The following is a 21,650-nucleotide window of genomic DNA, read 5'->3' on the forward strand; positions in this document are numbered from 1 at the left end:
AAAGAACTCACTAAAACACTCACTCCTATCAGACACTATTCTTTTTGTTTTTGTCTTTTTGCCATTTTTTGGGCCGCTCCCACGGCATATGGAGGTTCCCAGGCTAGGGGTCGAATCAGAGCTACAGCTGCCAGCCTACACCAGAGCCACAGCAACACAGGATCCAAGCCGCCTCTGCGACCTATACCACAGCTCATGGTAATGCCAGATCCTTAACCCACTGAGCAAGGCCAGGGATCGAGCCCGCAACCTCATGGTTCCCAGTCGGATTCGTTAACCACTGAGCCATGATGGGAACTCCCCCTTTGTTTTTTCTTTATTAAACTTAAAAAAAAATTTTATTGCTGCACCTACACCACATGGAAGTTCCTGGGCCAGGGACTGAATCTGAGCCTTAGCTGTGACCTATGCTGCAGCTGCAGTTATGACAGAACCTTTTAACCCTCAGACCTGGGATCAAACTCCAACCTCTGCAGCCACCAGAGCCACTGCAGTCAGATTCTTTTTTTTATCATTCTCATTTTATTTCACTTTTTAAATGTTTTTTTTTAATCATATATATATATATATATACATATATATATATTTCTACTGTATAGCACGGTGACCCAGTTACACTTACATGTATACATTCTTTTTTCTCACATTACATGTTCCATCAGCTTCTTTTTTTTTTTTTGTCTTTTTTGCTATTTCTTTGGGCCGCTCCCACGGCATATGGAGGTTCCCAGGCTAGGGGTCGAATCGGAGCTGTAGCCCCCCGCCTATGCCAGAGCCACAACAACGCGGGATCCGAGCCGAGTCTGAGACCCACACCACAGCTCACGGCAACGCCGGATCCTTAACCCACTGAGCAAGGACAGGGACCGAACCCGCCACCTCATGGTTCCTAGTCGGATTCGTTAACCACTGCGCCACGCTGGGAACTCCTCCATCAGCTTCTTAAGTCATTGCACCATGTCAGGAACTCCAGACACTATGCTTAGAGAGGGCAAGTGAAGGCTCCTGATATCATGTTGGGATTTAAATTAATTGAGATAAACTATGTGATAAGACTTGGCACAGGGAAGATGCTTCATAAATATTAACTGAATATAAATCTTTTAAAATTGCCTGTGTTTGAAGTAAAAGAAAATTCATAGCTCTGAATGAAGGAGGCGAGGTAAACAAATTGTCCGGGCAGAGATACGTCAGGATGTCAAATATGTGTTGGAGAAGAACTCTGTCTGAAAACCTTTGTCAGTGTGTCTTTTCTGAACTAAGGATCTGGGGTTCTCTGGCCTTGGACTCACCACTAATGGCTGTGTGGAACTTCCTGTCCCCGTGGTCAAGGAGTTCACTGATACTGAAGTACCATCAGAAAGCTCATGACTAGTTCAGTTCAGTTCCAACAAATGTTACGAAACAAAGTCCCCAGATGCATGAAAAAGAAAATAAATAAGAATCAAAAGTATATTTTCCCTTTTCTTCACCATTCAGCTTTAACAAAATAAGACAAAATAAAGACATAAGGAAGGAAGGAAGGAAGAAAGAACTCACTCAGAAATGGGTCTGCAGAGTAAGAATTTAGGAGGGAAGCCATCTTCTCATTATTATTATTATTATTATTATCATTATTATTATTTTTAAAGCTAAGAGTTTTCCAGGGAATGGCTACACCAAGCATGACCAGCCTCATTACACCAAGTCAAATACCTGGGAGAGGTGAAAATGAAGGTGTGCCTGGGATGTGTGTGAGAATCACAGAATGTAAACACATTCTAATGGTTCAGCTCTTTCGGGTGATGGAAAATGAAATGTCCCCCTGACAATCAGGAGACCACGTGAATCCACAATTTATTTTTTTATTTCAGGGCCACACCTGTGGCAAATGAAGTTCCCAGGCTAGGGGTTGAATCCGAGTTCAGCTGCTGGCCGCCCCCACAGCCACAGCCACGTGGGATCTGAGCCACGTCTTCAGCCTACACCACAGTTCATGGCAACACCAGATCCTTAACCCACTGAGCGGGCCAGGAATCAAATCTGCATCCTCATGGACACTAGTTGGCACAACGGAACTCTTCTACAATTTAAATCATGCCCAGAACACACTCGGTGCTCAATAATTTTCACATGCCTAAGATGTGGTGGGTCTGTGCTAGTGCTAGAGAGATGGATGCATGTGGCACCATTTTCTGTCCCTCTTGGAAGTCCGTAAGACTTTCTTGGGACATCAAGGCCTCCACCTGCCCACCCACGTGCAGTAGACAACCCTGTCTCTTTTGTAACAAAAAAATGAAGCTATCAGGTAGTAACTAACTCCAACTGTATTCCTGTCTTCTACCTGAAAACTTATTCCTCGTGGAACTCCGTTTCTTCCCCAGCCTAGAAGGTACAGTCCACAAAATGCTGGAGAAGAAAAGCTTCTTTGGGGAATGCTACGTATTATACCCTTCTTCTTAAGATTTAGAACACACATTAGCACAGACTCAGAGAAGCAGTGATTAAAAAAATAAAATAAAATAAACCCTTTCTAACTTGGTTCACTTCAGTTTCCCAAACTCAGGTGGTCGCAGAACCCAGTTTTAAAAACATATTCAATATCTTTGGGAAAGGCTTTTTGATGGGACTCCCAAATAAACATGACCATTTGAAACAGGACTGATCCTATCTTAAGATATAATTCCTTAAGGTGGGGAGTGCAGGCCTCAATTCTGAGGTACAGTTCCTGTGATATCAGCGGGGCCAGCAGAAAACAAGGAGACCAAGCCAGAAATACTCTAAGGTGTCTTTTCACTGTGACAGTCCATGATTCTGTTTCTCAGAAGACATCACACAGACACACAGACTTGCTTTAGGAATAATCTAGACATAGAAATGCAAGTGGGGAGGGGCATCAGACATCTGTGTACGCATTTCCATGTCAGTACACGTTGTACAAGTCTGCTTCTAGCTCACTATGTATCAGTAGGCAGCATGAAATAGGCTCGAGGAGTTTCACTGGGAGAACCAAAGATCCAAGGGAAAAACAAAACACAATTATGTGTGGCTGTGTGGGCACCCAAGCAGGAACAGAACATACACTCATGGGTACATACTTAAGGCACACATGTGAACACCACCTATACTTAATTCACTAGGCCTACAACCCAGTATAGCACTGTAGGTAAAAATACAGAAGCTCTGGAGTCAAACAAACTGGGTTCAAATTTGCTCTGCCACTTAGAAGCTGTGTGACCTAGGACAAATTACTTAACCTCTCTGAGCCTGTTTCCTCACCTGTTAAATAGGGCAAATAATATCTATATCTAGGGAGTTCCCGTTGTGGCTTAGGGGTAACGAATCTGACTAGTATCCAGGAGGATGCAGGTTTAATCCCTGGCCTGGCTCAGTGGTTCAGTGGGTTAAGGATCCGGCGTTGCTGTGAGCTGTGGTGTTTGTTGCAGACATGGCTCAGATCTGGTGTCGCTGTGGCTGTGGCTGGCAGTTGTAGTTCAGATTTGTCCCCTAGCCTGGGAACTTTCACATGCTGTGGGTGCGGCCCTAGGAAAAAAAAAAAGAAAAGAAAGCAAAATAAGTATATTTCACAGAACTGCTGTGAGAATTATATCCTATATGTCAGATGCAGTTCTGAGTGCTTCACATATACAGATGCTCACAATAATCCTATCGGTATCTCTACTTCACAAACGAGAAAACTGAGGCACAGAGAAGATAGGAATTTGTGGTGAGGTTGGGATGCCAACACAGGCAGCTAGCTCTAATCACTAGGCTACCCTGCCTCACACAATCCTGGATTAGAGCAGGTCCATGATCTTCCCCTGGAAGACTAAGACACACATACACAAATATACTAACAGCCTACACCTCCTCTTCCCCTCTGGCTTTTAAGATCTGCTGTTTTTGTCATTAGTTTATTACACGATGCAGTTCAAGTGGGCAGCATGCAGACACCAGCTTCCCAAACACAAAGATCCTATCTGGTTTCTCAAGGAACAGAAGAACAAATTCAACCCTGAGAAATGCTAGTTCATTCTGAACGATGACTCACAGCCGCTATTTTCACAAACAGCCTGCTAATTAAACTTTCTTATGAACTCTGCTAACCAATTTTTCCAATGCATAGAGAAAAATCATTCATTATAGACCGGAATCCAAAATCTAATATTAAAGCACAAGTAGGATCTGTGGCATTGTAATTTGATCAGCTTGAGCATTAATAACGGTTACACACTGATGTCTGAGAGAGATAATCAGCTTTTGTTGAGATGTATGTAGATAACTGTAGAAAACATCTGGAAGGCAGACTAGAAAGCAAAGCCAGCTTATCAGGGGGGTCTCGTATTTACTTTACCCTCATAAATCCCCTGCTTACAATGTCCTATCTTCCAGGAGACCACATTAATATCCTGAATTGGTGCAGCACTTTGATGATTTACCAACACGTTAGCAGCTCATCTGATATTACAACACACAGTAAGGTGGAAAAAGCCAGTATTATCCCCGTTTTACACACAACAACCTGGGGCACAGAATGGCTCAATCCACAGCAAGTTCCAGAGCTACAGCTAGAACAAAAACTTGGTGGCTCTTTGCATTTCACCATGTTGCCACTCATAAAAGTGGCCTGATTTTTAAAACAACCTCAGAAACCATCCTGACATTTTCAAATAATGAACTACTTTCACTTACAATCTTCCAGAACCAAACTGCTATGCATTATTATTGTAGCTATTTCTGAGGCTTATTGGAATACATCCTACACAGCCATGTCCACAACTCAGGATGAAACAGCAGAACGCAGGGGGCCCTCTGTGAAGGTCTCCTGTCCCAGCTGGCAGCCCATGTGGTTAGACAGACACAGGTACCCAGACAGCTTGGCCACTTGTCAACTGAGTGACCGCGGATCAGTCATTTTTAACTCCATCAGCCTGGGTTTCCTCACCTAAAAGAATGGGGCCACCATTACCTCTTGGGGGCAATATCAGGATGAAATGAGATAAAGGAACTGGCATCTAGCAGTACTTAAAAAAATCTAAGTCTCCCTTCTATTCTCCTGCCTTCTCATATGCTGTTTCCTACTTGCTCCTTGGAATTACATACTGAGCAGTTTCCCACTCCTGTCCACTCCTCTCCCTTTATCTGTCTGTTGGCCTAGCGGTAGAACCCTTGGAAAGAAGAGGGAAGGAGTTATGAGAGAGAAGGGGCCCCTCCTATTTATAGGTTGCTTTTGTTTACAAGTGTCTTTTTGTGTCACCGGCTTTGAACTTACAAGTACCATTCAAAGAAGTTAGGGTAATGATTTATCTTTTTACTGTATATTGAGAAGATGGAGATTTAAGTGAATAAAGTGACTTCTGCAAGGCCACGCCCACATCTAGTAAGTGTGTGTGTAGGGTTTTGGTGCAGGGCTTTGATTGACATCTATCTCACTTCTGATTAGTCCAATGAACTGAATCTGGTATTTAAATTTTTTTAAATTAAAGTATAGTTGATTTACAATATTGTGCCAATTTATGCTTGCATCTGGCATTTTTGACCAGGAAGTTTAAAGTGTGTGTGTGTGTGTGTGTGTGTGTGTGTGTGTGTGTGTTGGAGAGTGTAGAGCCCTTGGGTAGTTCTCATTTCTTTTGTACTTAAAGGGTGGTCTGTATCACTGGGGATGGTCCACTGACTGGTGGGTGAGGGGTACTGGGAAAAGAAAAAGTAGCTGAGGACTAGTTGCAGTTTTCAGGGTCAGGACCAGGACGTGAGTGACACTGGTTTTTCCTGTTTGGTGTCCAGCTCAGGGTCCTGGACAACGGGAAACTTGCCAGAATTCAGTATAGGAATCATTCCCAGAGAGGTGGAAGCAGAGGACCGATGTTCCTATGTACCCACCCTTAGGTGTCAGCAGGAGGGGGAGGACAGCTGCGACTCAGAAGCCACCAACACCTCAGTTCAGGGCAGCAAGCAGGGAAGCTCGCTTCAGGACATCTCCTCTGGTGCACTGTCTACACCCTATGTGAATGACAACAGGGACTCTGCTCAGGTAGCCTCTCTGTGTGGCTGCTGGTCATAAAAAAACAAATGGATCAATCCGACATGGATTTAACTTGAAAACAGGAAAACCCCGTGTGTGTGATTTCAGGCCTCATATTCTACCCTGCGTATAGCTGGCAATGGTCTCCACAACTAGAGGCTCTAATGAGTGTGGGTGGAAGGGGCAGGGCTGGGACCCTCGGTAACACCTGGGAATGGGACCCAGGTTGTCACCGTCCATATTTCCTCGGTGTAAAGAAAACTCAGATGAGGTGGCTGGGGGGTCTCTGTCACTTCTCAGACAAGTTACTCTGCCACATTTAATCTGCAGATTTTCTTTCTGGCCTCCTTTTGCCATTCTACACCCATTTCCCTTCTACCTTTTTTTTTTTTAAATTAATTTATTTTTTTTTGTCTTTTTGCCTTTTCTAGGGCCGCTCCCTCGGCATGTGGAGGTTCCCAGGCTAGGGGTCCAATCGGATCTGCGGCCACTGGCCTATACCAGAGCCACAGCAACTCGGGATCCGAGCCTTGTTTGCAACCTGCACCACAGCTCATGGCAACGCTGGATCCTTAACCCACTGAGCAAGGCCAGGGATCGAACCCGCAACCTCATGGTTCCTAGTCGGATTTGTTAACCACTGTGCCACGATGGGAACTCCGCCTTCTACCTTTAAAAAAAAATATATCTATGCCTATTTTATTTTAGCTCTTTTTCATCTCATAAGTCAATTCAAATCCCTTTTGGATCAAATGGCATATATAAGTAAGAAGGCAGAAAAAGGAGGAAGAACAGGAAATAAGCAAAGAAAAGAAGAAAGGAAGAAAGAGAAAGGAAAATAAGAAGCCAAGTGCTTCTTCTTTGGGGAACACTGGCCTCATCTGTAAAGCAGAGACATTGGCTACCTCAGTAGGGTCAGAGGAAGTACTGAATATAAAAAACCTTTGAAAATAAACATGAAAAGCAAACATCAGGGATTATTAAGAATACATTTTATGTGCTCACACTACCAATAAAATAATTTAATCTGATTTGATATTTGTGATGAGAAATTCCATTATTGGCCATAGGAGTTAGAGTAATTACCCTAATTAGCTGTATCCACTTAGTTTAAATGGGGCTTTGTATCACCAGGCATCGAACTACAAAACAAGGACCAAGCAGAAAAGCAAACATAAATCAGCCAGAAACTGAAGTAGATGGCAAGAGAATCACTGAGAGAACACGGCCCTAACCTCAGCGAGAAAAACAATGATTCTCACGTCACAGACACCATGGGGTCTCCAGCTTGTCCACCTCCTTCTGTGTTAGGTTAGGTTATTTACTAGCAAAGTAGAAGGAACACAGACTTTGGGGTCTGACAGACTGGGGTTCAAATCTCAGCTCCAGCACTTAACAGCTGTGACCTTGGATAAATTTCTTAACCTCTCTGAACTTAATTCATCAACAAAAAGGGGATACTAACTTTACCACAGAGTAGTCCTGACTGTTTTATTCACCATCCCTTGATGTTTCTAAGGCTTGGCTTAGCTGCGCTGTGTGTACTAATTTCCTACCGTCTACTCTCTACCAAGTTCAAGGCTCATTCTTATTTGATACTTGCTCTGAGAATCCCAGCCCACAGTGATCTTTTTCTCTTCTGGACACCCATAAAAGATGCTTCCTTCACTTTCATTCAGCAGAGGCAGAGTGATAATAGAAAGGCCATAGGCTTTGCACTCCTGAGTTAACTGATTCTAAGCCTTGGCTTCCTTATCTGTCAAATGGGGACAGTACCAGGGACCACGCATAACTTGTGCAAAGCTTCAATGAGAAAGCATATACGGCATGCCTAGCACTGTAGCTGACACACAGCAGGCACTGCATCAAACCTTCAACTTCATTGTACTGTTATGCATCTTTTTGTGCTGTCTTTTCAAAGAAATTAAGGGTTAGGGTCAGGAAAGTTGAGTTTGGGCTTGGGTGAAAAGCAAAACAAAACAAAAATTCCCTACAAAACAGCAAAGGTGGCACCACCTTTGCACCTCATAAGCAGGCTCCCAGCCCCTCCCAGACCTGCAGGCTGCTGTAGGGCCCTGTAATTTGTCCTGGCTTCCCTGCCACTCATTGGCCCTGCTAGCAGCAACATGTGGGCACAAACTATATCTTACTCTCTTTAGCTTCTTCACTAACCCTGATACAGAATCTAAGAGAAGAGATGGAAAGGAAGTAACATTTATTTGGTCAGAGAGAACACACTAAATAAATACAGTTGGCTGATTGAAAATGTTTTACAAATGTAACAGCCTTATACAAATATATGGTCTCTATCTGAATTTTATCTTCTCAAACTAGAAATATCTTCTCTCATCAAAGTTCAATTTTGGGAGTGTAGAAAAAAAACAAAAGGCAACTTAAAGATCTTTAGTTCTGACAAGGAATAAAAGACAGATAACAGAGTTCATCGGTTAAGAGCAGAAAGGGAAATGTGGAATGGGGGCAGGGTGGGGGCAGACTGAAAAAGAAAGCACCACTACCACAGCTCGTAGAAGGCAAGAAAAAAATGAATTTCCCATTAACACATTTCAGAAAGCACTTTCCTCCTACCCTGAAGCTGATGAATTACATTTTTAGATAATGTGTGGAAATTTCAGTTTGACATTACCTTCCTGCTTAGTTCTTAGTCTCAATCAACCAGGTCATTCTACAGAGAAGGGGGGAATGAGTGAGTGAGTGTGTGTGTGGGTGTGTGTGTGTATGTGTTGGGGAAGGAGGGGTGGCTTGGCGAACGGGGAATTGGTCTTAAGAAGCAAATAGTCAGCTGAAGTGCAGAAATAGAAAATCCTTAAAATACCCAGGCCTGATCCACATCCTAGGTAAAACTCCTTTGAGACATCTCTCCTGGGATAGGAGAACACTTTCCTATGGTTATCTGAGTTCGGAAGCAGGGCAGAACCGTCTGATTTGGAAGGGAAGATGAAGGGAAAGATAGCTGGAGCGGGGGGGGGGGGCAAAAGGAAACCATGCCTGGTCTATAACCCTGACTACTGCCATCCTGGGGGTAAGTTGTGTTGAAAGAAGTAGAATATAAGTGGACAAACGCAAAACCTCACAGCTCCACTCAACTGCCAACCCGTCCTAATTAGAAAGGATGGGAGATCTCGGATCACCCTGGATGTGTGTGCAAGAGGCACAATGATTATACGGTTTACTGTTTGCATTTCATGTTCTGACGTTCTTCAAGTTCCCCTTAATAAGGCAGACCCTTCTCCTGTTTTGTAACCCCCTTTGTCTGTCAAATAGTCTCCATACCTAAAAATTTCTGTTCACCCCCAACAACAATCAACACCCCCTCCCCAAATCAACAACTCAGAATTTTTTTATTCTTCTTCATGGAATATGCAGGGAGGTGATAAATAAAATAGCAGATGCAAATAAAATTTTCCTCTGAATTCAGGAGGCACACTGCCCTGTACCAAGCACATTTTCAAAATCAGCAGCAAAATATGCTGATAAATGCTACTGTTTTCTCTACCCTTCCCACCACTACCGAATATCTCTCTGATGTGCATGTAGAAAAGTTCATTTAGCTAATCAATATCTTGGGATTTTCTTGGATATGCATAATTGAGGCTGGGTTTTAACTGTGCTTAAACTTAAGGCAGCATCCATTTCCATTCAGTGCTTGCAAGATAAAGAAAAGGCAAACATTGTGAAGAGAGAATCTCAAGGTGGAAAACTACTCCAAGTCTATTTTTCCTTGTTCAGGTAAGCAGTCTCCTATTTAATTTTAAAGCATTGGTATTCATTTATTTATTTTTAATGCAAAGCATGCTATTTTCTAAAACAAAAGATTTTGAACTCTACTTGTGTTTTCTCTGTACTCAAAGTTTTCATTCCCTAGTTAATATAGCTGAGTTGGTTTGCAAAGGGGAGAAGTCAGTTTAGTATTTTTAGGGAAACTGCCAGAGATAAATTATAATGGGACAACTCACAATTAGTCAGACAGCCAAGAGTTCAAGTTCCAGCTCTCCTGCTCAGAAGCTAAGTCACCTTGAGCAAATGACTCAACTGTTCCTAGGTCCAAGTTTCTTTAACAGCAGAATGACTATCTTGGGGATTACCTGAAACTCCATTTCCTGGTCTCAGCACAATGCTTAGCACACAGTAAGGTCTCAATAAACACTGGCTATGATTATGAATCTCCAAGAAGTCCCAATTTACTATTTAAATGAACAACTACATTTAAAGCTTTTAATACAGGGCTCAGAACGCACAGAAGGCACACAAAAACATAACAAAACCTGCTGCTATTATTTTCATTCATCTTTGCTGGGTGCTATAAGAAATTATACCAATAAAATTACCCTAAGGCTGAATTCACATTTCAGAAGTGAATTCAAAGCACTTTCATGTTTTAGAATTTTTTCAGAGCCTTTTATTGTTTATAAAGTTACCCTAGAAGCAGAACAATGAAATTCCCATAGTGGCCCTATTAGTCCAATTCCCCTGTAAGTCTATGAGGTAACCTAAGGCGGCCCACAATCCCACTCTCCTCCCCCTCTTCAACCCAAGACACTGTATCCCGCCTGCGGCCTCCTGGCTCTTTGCTCAACAGACACCATCCCCCCATCTGCACCCCCAACACTGCCTTAGTTTGTGCCCCACATCTAACCTCCTGAGAGGGACATACAGGATTAGTAGCATTTTCTTGAATCCGAGAAAGAACAGAAGTTACCCAATGTCACCAAATCAAAATTGACCTGGTTCCTTTAATTAGAGATGTGATTCTACACACAAAGGCTGTGGTAAAGAATGCACCCTGATGTCCCCAGTAAGTGAAGCGCCTTTTTTTTTTGGGGGGGGGGCTTTTGCTAGGGCGGCACCAGCAGCATATAGAGGTTCCAGGCTAGGGGTCCAATCAGAGCTGCAGCCACCGGCCAGCTGCCAGCCTACACCACAGCAATGCAGGAACTGAGTCTCGTCTGTGACCTACACCACAGCTCACGGCAATGCCAGATTCTTAACCCACTGAGCAAGGCCAGGGATCGAACCCGCAACCTCGTGATTCCTGGTCAGATTCGTTAACCACTGCGCCATGACGGGAACTCCTCGTTGTTTCTGTCTTTTTCTGCTTTTCCCAGTGAATGATAATATTCATTAAGTCAAAGACTTGTGTTACGAAGGAAGAAATGAAGAGATGGGTTCGAGGTAGAGGTTAGGAGCTGTTGTCTCTATCCGCTGGGTGCAACTCTAACAGCGCTTCCGTATGCCTGACTTCCCTCGGCAATGCTGCTTCAATGTATGGCTGCTGCCTCCAAAGAGGCCCGTCCCAGCTCTACTTCCTTTGTTCAAAGCACAGAGGAATAAAAAAGGCTTTTGTTCTTAGACTGGAATTTTAGCTCCAATCCTTCACTTTTTCTTCTGTCTACCTAAATCCTAACCCCATCTTTCACCGCCCCCACCTCCCCACCCACAAGAGCTCCAGTTAACAGACCCCACCCTTTCTCAACCCTCCACAGCCCATATAGTTAATTCCATATGCCAGACACTCCATACATTCAGTTTTATAATCAATAATGTTCAATTTGGACCGCCCTGTCCTTGAAACACTCCCCTCAGAGGGCTCACCTGCCTGAAATGGATAGAAAAGTACTCTTAAAAAAACTACATGCCATGGATACATGGAGAGTGACATCAAGTAGAAATATAATTCTTTTTTATCACCATGATGCAAATAATCACACAATCTAGACAGGCAGATTAAAACTATTTGTTGTACACTGATTTATTTCTGGGGATTTTTCTTTGTTACTCCCCCCCCCCTTCTCTATTCCTTTTGAAGAAGGGTGATAACAAGAGAGACAATTATAAAAACGCAATTTAGCATTCCAGCTGTGCTGGCTTCGAGACATACCCTGAGCCACCTAACTCTATCTTGGTTAAGCCATATGTTTCCTCCCCTAAAATACCTATCATCTAGGAATGTGGATCCAGAGATGCAATCCCAAAGCGTGAAAAACAAAAATGCAACGAAATAAAAAAATAGGAAACTAAATCAATTATCTGCAGTTCAGGGGAATAATGGAATTTCTACGAGCGATTTGGTGTTCACTGCCTGAGGTCCTTGGTTGCATGAATTCTTGCGGGCCTTCCTCTCCAGCAGCAGAGGCTGCAGCGGGCTGGAGGAGGGAAATACAGGACATAGCTTCCAAAGTCATGTCCACAGCTGCACGCAAAAGTAGCTTGGGACACACGCTGTCTCTCCCGGGTACCTAGATTATCCTGCTAAGCGTTCTTTCCCAATTGGAAAAAGAAAATCTAATATCTCCAGGAAGATAAGTAACAGAGATGTCCAAAAGCACTGTAAGGGAATCTTAAACCTGGCACTTTCAGTAAATTTGGCTCTACACTGAGGGCTGAGTTATATCCCCAGAGGATGATAAATATTGTTATCTTTGCCTCCCGTTACACACAGAAGTCTTGTTTTAAGCCATGGCGCATTAGGTACACTCTGCAGAGGGTGGCCAGCAACTGCTGCTCAAAGGAACACAATGTTTCATCAGGTTAAGCAGTGAGGGTGAGCAGGGATCTTCAGGGAACACAGGCAGGGGCACCCTGCACACGCTTCCGCGTGCTGCCGCGTGAGCTCATGCTTTTGGAAAGATCATGATGCGGGTGAATCTCGGCTCCACCACCTGCTAATAACTGTGCTGCCTGTGCTAATAACTTAATTTCACTAAGCTTCAGTGCCTTCGTCTAAGAAAATGGAGGCTGTTTTCCGTGTTAAAGGAAATGAGTATGTCCACTGCGGAGCAAGTACTTGGCAAAGAGTAAATACTTGCGATCATAGCAATTATGTCCTTAGCACCACAACACTTAAATCCGTGCCCAAATTCAAACGGAGAATTCATTGACAATCCACAGCCAAGGGCGAAGCCAGCCTACCCGGCAACACAGCTAACAGCTTCTCTTTCTCCCCTTCTTTCCTCCCTCCCTCCTTTCTCTCTCTCTCTTTCTCAATTGCAGAAGCCAGCCAGAACCTTCTAAGGAAATCCATTACATTCTCTTAGGGAGTGGTTCAGGCTAGAAAAATCTTAATCTTGAATTCTTACCTCTTTGCCACTTCCCACCCCCTAATCCTCCCACTGGATATTTAGAACTCCTTGTAAACTTCACAGGATCGAGATGCATTGAGATCTGTAGGAGGTGTTGGAGGAAAGGGGGGGCTGGGATGTTAAAAAACCAGGGCAACAAAAATACCTATGATGTCATTTACCCTGACTTCTGAACCACCAGCAGCAGCCTTTCAACTTGCCTGGCGTGAAAGATCGCCTCTCCCGGCCTGCGTTACCACTTACCCCAAATGTAGGCCTCAGAGGGTCTTCCATTAGAGCAATCCCCACAGCCCTCTCTCTCCCTCCTTCTCTGACTTTTAGCATAGCCAATTAAACCTGAACAACGGGTGGATGGAGGAAATATGCTGCATCTATGGAATGGTACAGCAGGGACCAGTTTCACTGTTAATTTAAAATGCTAGAATTAATTAGGTAGTGTAAATGAAGAATTTAATAAGCACTCTTTACAACCACAAGTTCTACTTTTATTAAACACTGCTACCAAACGAGGGCAAATATCTCTGGTCTCTCTATATTTCCCTGCCTCGTTCTTGCAAGTTCTCTGCAAATAAGATTCTTTTTTCCCCCGAATTTAAAAAATGTGTAATTATAAATGTATGCCTGAATGGTAACTTCTGCTCTCAACCCATAAGCTTCTTCTTTAAGCTCAGATGCTACTGTATGTCTCTGCTTGTGCTGGAGAGGGTGCTAAACAAACCAAAGTTGACAATTTTGGTTTTGTATACCAAATTAAAGGCTGTCTTTGAAGCTGTCACTCCTATTCAAATCCACTCGGTGAACTACCAAATTAGCATTCTTTCAGTAAAGGAATCTGCTTGTTTAAACACGTGTCTTTAGAAAACAAGGAACAACACTATGAATCAGTACTTCTCAAAAATCTCACTATAGTTCTCAAGGAACTCTTTTGAAAAGGTGATTAATATTATTCACTAATATAGCTGGCAGAGTCCCTATTTAGAAGGTAAGGCTACACCAAAAATATATTTTCTATACAGGAGTGGGAGGAAGAATCATATGGTTAACTGGTTTTAATTTGGTTTGAATTATCATCCTATTATATAAAGATTATTCAGGAATCTAAACATTGGCTTTCTGAGAGCACAGGCAATTCTGTTAAATGATGGATGATCCAGGGCTCTGGAATAAGACCATCAGAGCCCTGGTCCTATTTGGGGACCTTGATAAAATTTCTCTTTCTAGCTACTCTCCTTGAAACTAACTGTACCTATAATAATAATAATACCCCCCTCCCTCAAATTACTGAGAGACTGCTATGCAATAGGCTTTGTGCTAGGCAGTATATCTCCCATCTCTCATTTAATCCTCACAATAAGCCCCCTGACATAAATATTATTTTCCAGTTTTACAGAGGAGGAAATTACGTTTGGAGGGTTCTGTGACACATTTTCATCAGTTAAGTTTTATCATTTTGCAAAATACATATATATGGGTGACAAATTTACAAGTGAATTTGAACTGGAGTTATATATAGCTATCTGCACTCAAGTACACTGGATTCTCTGATTTAAAAAACCAAGATAATGTATCTCCCTATTTTAATTAGAGAGCTTCCTTTTTCTTATATAGACCAACTGCTCTTCAACAAAACTGTCCAGAACGAGGGAAACAAAAGTCAACACTCAAAAATGACAAATATGCAAAGCTGAGTGTGAATAATTTTAGGAGGGGAGCACCTGAGAGCAGGAACTTCACTGCTGTCACAATATAGCCTGATATTTTTCTAAGAAAACATTCCCACTTTTAGAAAGATTACAGAGAAACTACACCGATCCCCAGCCCTAAAGGAGTATAGTGTCAGTGTCTGGCAAACATTAGGTCCTCCGCGAATGGCAGGTGGTTAGAAAAAATCAGAACCAAAAACTTCAAGTACAGAAGTATATGGTATTGTTTCACTTTCAAGGTAAAAATCTCTGTCTTCTCAAAGAGTTGTCTTCAAAACAAACAAATAAGTAAAATAAAATATCTTCATTAAGCATCTCCCTCCTGCAGAGTAGTTTTATTCCAGAACAATCTGTTATCCTTAGGGCCCATTTCCTCCCCGAGGCACAGTGACAGTTTTGACTGCCTTCCACAAATCCACAATGGCCCCCTTGAAAAAACACTGTCTCGGGTGCATGGAAGAACACTGGATACACACAAACCAAATGTTGGAGAGAAAAGGAATAAAAACGTAAAAACTAGTAGAGGGAGGGCAGAGGGCAGAACTGAGAACTAAAGACGAGGGGTGGCTGACTAAGAATAAAAGGGAATACAACCAAAGGATTATTTCACCTAAAGTAGAGCTGAGGAAGCTCCAAAATCCTTATCTGCTTCCCAGTCCTACCAATCTGCAATACGGTGCCATGTAGAGAACAAACACATGTGAGTTTGTGACTGTGTACCCATGCCATCCTTGAATGTAGGATCCACGCTGAAGACACTTTAAGGCATCACCACACACATGCGTATCTGCTAAGATAGCACATCTAACAGAACAACGCAGCTGTGAATCTCGAGCCTAGAATATTGAAGAAGAGCATACCTGTAATTTTGTCTCTCACGAGTTTGCAGGATTCTATTTCACCAATGCTCCCAAAGAGACTCCTGAATTCCTCCTGGGTCATATTCTGGGGTAAATAGTTGACTATGAGGTTGGTTTTGCTGTCATCTGTGGCTGCCCCTGTCTGCATGGGAGAAGGACAGTTTCTATTGTTGCTGGAGGGTCCATTGCTCGTATTGGATGTCGGGCCATTTGACACCTGAGGCTCCATGGTGCTAATTATCTAAATGAAAATAAAAATATTAAGCCTTTTGATATCTCAATGACACAAAGTCTCTTTCAAGATTTTATTTTATTTTTTGTAAAGAAAGAGAACAAGATAAGGCAAGATGGAGCAAAAGCGACTGGGTTGTGAACACAGCCAATTTAGAAGCATGTTTTTAACCAAAATGTTAGACTCCCCTTGCTATTTTTAGGCCAGCCCATAGATTGTGAACACAGACTAGAATGCAGTGGGAACTCTCCCATTATTTTGTTAATGAAAAGCTAATTCCTGTTTTCATTACACAATCACTCTCAGAAATGTATACTTAAGCCACACCAAATTATAATTAAAATGTAAAGTAATAATCATGATTAAAATTATAGTTCCATTAAAGCTGAAAAAGCTAAATATAGAGGGCTACGCTCACAAGATCAAATACAGTACCTGTTTATTAACTATCTCATAAAGTGAAATGACATTAAATTAAGTGGGACTGTTCCATAGGGGAAGGGTTTAGATTTTCACTGATGCTTAATACTGATCAAACTTCAGACTTCATAAAGGCATGCTGGGGAGCTACAAAGTTATCTAATGATCTTCCTCCCAGCCACCCTGTTACTGTTTCTCCTGGACCTCAAATAAAATTTAAAACAGGAAGAAAAAGTTCTCTCTAGGTCTCCAATTTAAGTCTAGCACATAACAGTTTACCATAGAGGAAACCGCTGGGGGGGAGGGGTAAATTAGGAGGAGGGGAAAACATATACACACAACTGTATATAAAATACATAATTAACAAGGACCTACTGTATAGCCCAGGGAAATCTACTCAATAGTCTGTAATAACCTATATAGGAAAAAAGAATGGATATATGTATAACTGATTCGCTTTGCGGTGTACTTGAAACACAACACTGTAAGTCAATTATACTCCAATAACATTTTTAAAAGGACTTTCCGTGTATTTAATAGTTAATTAAACAAATAGCTCCACAAATGGGTGAACTGTTTGAGGCAGCATGCCTGAGAATAAAGAGAGAAATCTAAGTCTCCATCCACAAGGAACTTAGAGACCATAGAGGACACAGACAGGCAAACGGCTACAGTAGGCAGTGGGCACGTAGCGATTAAACCTGCTTATAGGTGAGCAGGATTCAGGGACACTCCCAAGAAGATGCTGCTAGAATAAAGTTTTACAGGAAAAATGGGCTTAAGCTCATGGAGCCGGGTCACGAAGATGCCCCATGTGGTACGACAAACACGGGGAATCACGAAACTACAGAGCCAGAAGGCACTTCAGGGAATAAAATTCAGTTCAAAACTTTCATCTTTGAGATGAATTCCAGAGACATCCAGCCACTTCTTTGTCATCACAGGAAAGTGGAGCAGAGTCCTGGCCTGTATCTAGCTTTCCTGGCCCCAAATGCAGCCCCTCAGTCCCACTTTCCCATTCTGTCCCAGCACCATCCCTTACTCATCCTTCACAGCGTGGCTTCCTTCCATCTCCTGTGCAACTGACCATCATCTGCTTGGACAAGAAATCATGCTCTGCCATCCTCTAGTTGTGTGACCTTGAGTAAGGAACTTAAACTCTGGGAGCCTTAGTTTTCCTCATTTGAAAGAGGAAAACAAGGCCACCCCCCTTGCAGGTGGTAAGAAGGATCTGGTGACAGGATGTATGTAAAATGCCTGAATGGTTCGGGGAAGATAACCACAATCATTGATGCTTAGTAAAGTCACCCGATCAATCAGCTGATGTGACTTCTCTCCTGGACTCCCCACAAGAAAGCAGTGAGGCATATTCTAAAATCCTTTACATTTTATAGACAAGGAAGCCAAAGCTTGGCAGATATCCGGTTTCTAGTAGTTTCCCTGCTTATTGCCACTTATCTGCTCAGAGAATTTGGGGGAGGTAGGCATGTTTATATAATACACATTCAGTAAAGTGTACAAATCTTAAGGGTAACACCTCAAGGAATATTTACAAAGTGCACACAACTCACACCTGAGTAACCACCTTTCAGATCACAACGCAGAACATGACAGAAGCCTTTCTTGTGTCCCCACCCCTCTCATTCATACCACCCCCAAAGGTAATCACTACTCCGAATTCTAATCCAAAGATTTGTCTTGTCTGTTTTGTTTTGTTTGTTTGTTTGTTTGTTTTGGAGAGTCAACAAATTCTTGAGTGACTACTGTGTGTGAGGTTCTGTACTAGGCATTAGATCTGCAAAGATGAATACACACTCTTACAATTGATAGGAAAATGCGCTAAGCATGTGAATTAGAAATGCACAAAAGAAAAGTTCAAATGGTCAATAAACACTGAAATGTGCATAATTCAGTAGCAATTAAATATAAGTTAAAATGAGAAGTCTTTTTTTTTTCCTCTGTTAAAAACAATAGCTATACCCAGTGTTAGGGAGTGGGGGTGTGGGGGTGACTTTTCTGTACTATTGTGTTTTATCGGTTTTTAAATGGTGTATACATGAATCATACGACATATACTCTTTCATGCCTTTTCACACATTATGTCTGGGTGTCATCCATGGTGTGAGATGTAGCCGTAAGCTGTTCTTTTCCACTGCTGCAGAGAATTCCATTGTATGAAAAAATCACATTTTATTTCTCTCTTCTACTTTGATGAGCATCTGGGTAGTTTCTAGTTTTTAACTATTATAGATAATGCTGCTATGAGTATTGTATGAGTGTGTTTTGCTGTACACACACACACACTTTTGTTGGGAATATTTCTAGGGGGTCTATTTTTGGGGTTGTAGGGTGCATTCTGCTTTACTAGGTACTATCAACAGTTTTTCTAAGATGTTGTACCAGCTGGCATTCCCATCAGCAAAGTATGAGAGTTCTAGGGGCTGCTCATCCTCATCAATAGTCAGAGAGGGTTTTTTGTTTTGTTTGTTGCCTATTTTTTCATCTGAAGCATAGCGTTACAATGAAAAAGGAATGAGCTTTTAGTCAAGGGGACAGTTAACTTAAACAATTTTAGTTCTACTATGTATTCGCTCTGTGACCTTCAGTACTCTGAGCCTCGGTGTCCTCTTTGTAAACTGGAATAAAGCCCATCATGCAAGGTTATTTATATATATGTAAACTGCCTAGAACGTAAGAGGCTAGAAGCATCACAACTATTATTTCCCATCATGCCCTACATAGGTAAGTGTTACTCTCATTGTTTCTTCTAACAATCACTGATGGGAAATGAAACCAAAAGAAAGAAAAAAGAAAGAAAGAAATCTCAAAATGAGTCAGGGAAATAAGGCAGATTGAGGAAGGTGGGGTGCTTCTAAGAGCCTTTCCCATCCTGTAGGGAATGTAAGTGGCTCCACATATCACATCACCAGAACTTTCTTGGGCTTCAGGTCAACTGTGGGAGCCGTGGGGCTGACCCAGACAGCAAGGAGCAAGCAAAGGGCTCCTGAGAAGAATCTTATATCAAGCTCTCCTCAGCACTGATAGGAGCTGCACCCAGTAAAGCCTGTTCCGCTGCTCTGCCCTTGAGACGAGGGTCCAGGAAAGAACGACGGTGAAGTGACCAGGGGCGGGGTCATGCTAACGGTGGTGATGTTGCACAGCATCAGCACGACCCTTGGCTGGGAGGCAGGTGTCCGCTCTACCAAGTCTCCGGGCCTCCTGGGTCTGAGCAGTGCCTCCACTCGCTATGGCGTCTCACTGCTTCCCTGAGGCAGGTGTCCAGGCAACAAACACAAGCAGCACTGCCAACTCAATAAGGAACTTGAAAAACAGAATTTATCCAATTCAGGAGGCTCGGCTGGCAGAACCTCGGAGCTGCCCAACCACTACATTTTTGATTTAATGGAAAAAAAGCCAGTCCCAGCATCATAGAACACCTTCCCTGTTCTGCCTTCTCAGGATACCTTTCTTATGGCTCCTATACAAACACCTAGAAAATATCTGAAACGAGGCATTTTTTGCTGGGGTTAATGCTGGAGTAAGAAGAATGTACGTCACACCTAGGCAATGCTGAGATTCTGTGCGACCAGGACTATTAAAGGTCACCTGAGAGCTGTGTTCATCTTTTGTTCACGGGATGCTTGACTCACATGTCATGTGGTGAAAGCCAGCACTTGTCCCTGTGACCGTCTCGCTCAGCTCCCTGCCCCAGAAAGGCCTAGGAGGTCGCAAGTCTGCAGCAAAGAAATTTTGTTCCCCAGTCAGCTTTCTGGATCTCCTTACATCCTATGTGGATTTCTTAATTTATGTTGACTCCTGCACTTGAGCCCCATCTGCATATCAGACAACCTGAACTTGGCCCAAATCTCTGAAAAGGAGGCATGAAATACAATTGTTTGGTATTGAGCCACTTCAACCAAACACATCTATAAATTAGGGTCATTCTTGTCTCATGGAGATGGAGCTCTCTTTGTTTTGCACACACACTATACAGTTATCCTCTTGTGGACTTAGAAGGAACTGAGAAAAACACACACAGAGTTTTCTCAATAAAAATGTACAGCTCTAAAGCTGAGAAACATTTGCAAATGTGTTAATATACATCGTGGAATAAGACCCCTCACTGGTCTTAAGGACGTATCCCAGGATGCAAGACAGGCTTAAAAAAAGAATCAGAAATGTAAAATGTCAGAATCAAATCTGACACACAAGTGAACCAAGAAGATTTAAAAACATTGCTTGGAAAATAAGAGAAGTTGCCAAGATGTAAATGTATTGAATCCAAGAATATGAAACTATGGCATCTTAAGGTTACAGGATAGATCGTAAAGATAATTCACCGGCCACCTCTACTTGGGAAACTGACCAGAGGTAAGTGTAGGGAAGCATATCTTCCACTAAGTTCAGAGGCTGCCTCAGCAAAATCAGAACACTTGCTTCTCTGGGTTAAGGCTTTTGATATTTTAACAGCACAATTTTCATTGCAAATAAATATATCAGTTACTCAAGTGTGCCTATGTACTTTAACGAAGAATTCAGTGGGGGTCTCACAGCCAACTTCATAGCTGACCAGGATCCAAACCCCTGACTTGCCTTCCTTCCCTCTTCTGAATGTCAATTAAGAACAAAATTACAGTCAGCATCCAGGATAGAGAATTGAGGAGGTTCAGTTGACTTCAAACTCTAATGGTTGTACAAAGCACTGCATTAAATCTTTTATATTCCCGTGATATATTTTAAGAAACATTATACAGGCAAAAAATTTCAGGGATAAACTATTAGTGCAGTGCACAATAATGCAGGCACTCAAATCCTGTCATTGTAAATGTCGATGGTTTGAATGACTAATTACTCACACTCAACACATTAACCTCACCCCTACCACCACTTTTTCTTTTCCCCCTGCAAAATATACAACAAAAGCAAGAGGGAAGGCCTCACTCAGGCTTGCAGCTGCTTGACTGTCAGACAGGGTCGTTTATCTCTGCGGAGGGAGGAAGGGTAAAAAGCAGAGGCTGGGTCAGCCTCTTTCTCAGGATGTTCCTAAACAAACAAACAAGGAGCCAACCAACCCTCTCTGCCCTTTGCAGCATCTCTGTTGCCACAATCCTGGGTCCTTCCCAATGGTCCCAATTACCTGTTCAATCACATCTTTCATAACTGTCCACCCAAGGTATCTGTTACCGACTTCCTGGACATGCCAGGTCATATGCATTTTAAAAAGGGTTTATTTCCACAATGACTAGATCTGGGAATGTTAGATGAGCAGGGATGGAGCTCTGGAGTGCCAGGCTCTGTGCTAGGTCCTGGGAATACAGCGACAACAAAGCCAAGGAG

At 42.6% G+C, this 21,650-nt stretch overlaps 1 protein-coding gene across 2 annotated transcripts in view; it reads right to left on the reverse strand.

Moving 5' to 3' along the window:
- The window catches only part of ELAVL4 (ELAV like RNA binding protein 4), a 143,404-nt gene that overhangs the window by 38,386 nt on the left and 83,368 nt on the right, over window positions 1–21,650 (reverse strand). For both annotated transcript variants that reach the window (XM_047789146.1, XM_047789145.1), the window contains exon 2: window positions 15,662–15,902. In XM_047789146.1, coding sequence (XP_047645102.1) covers window positions 15,662–15,902 — 241 coding nt within the window. The remainder of the gene's footprint in view (window positions 1–15,661; window positions 15,903–21,650) is intronic.

This window comes from Phacochoerus africanus, chromosome 8, assembly GCF_016906955.1.
Source record: "Phacochoerus africanus isolate WHEZ1 chromosome 8, ROS_Pafr_v1, whole genome shotgun sequence".
NCBI lineage: Eukaryota > Metazoa > Chordata > Mammalia > Artiodactyla > Suidae > Phacochoerus > Phacochoerus africanus.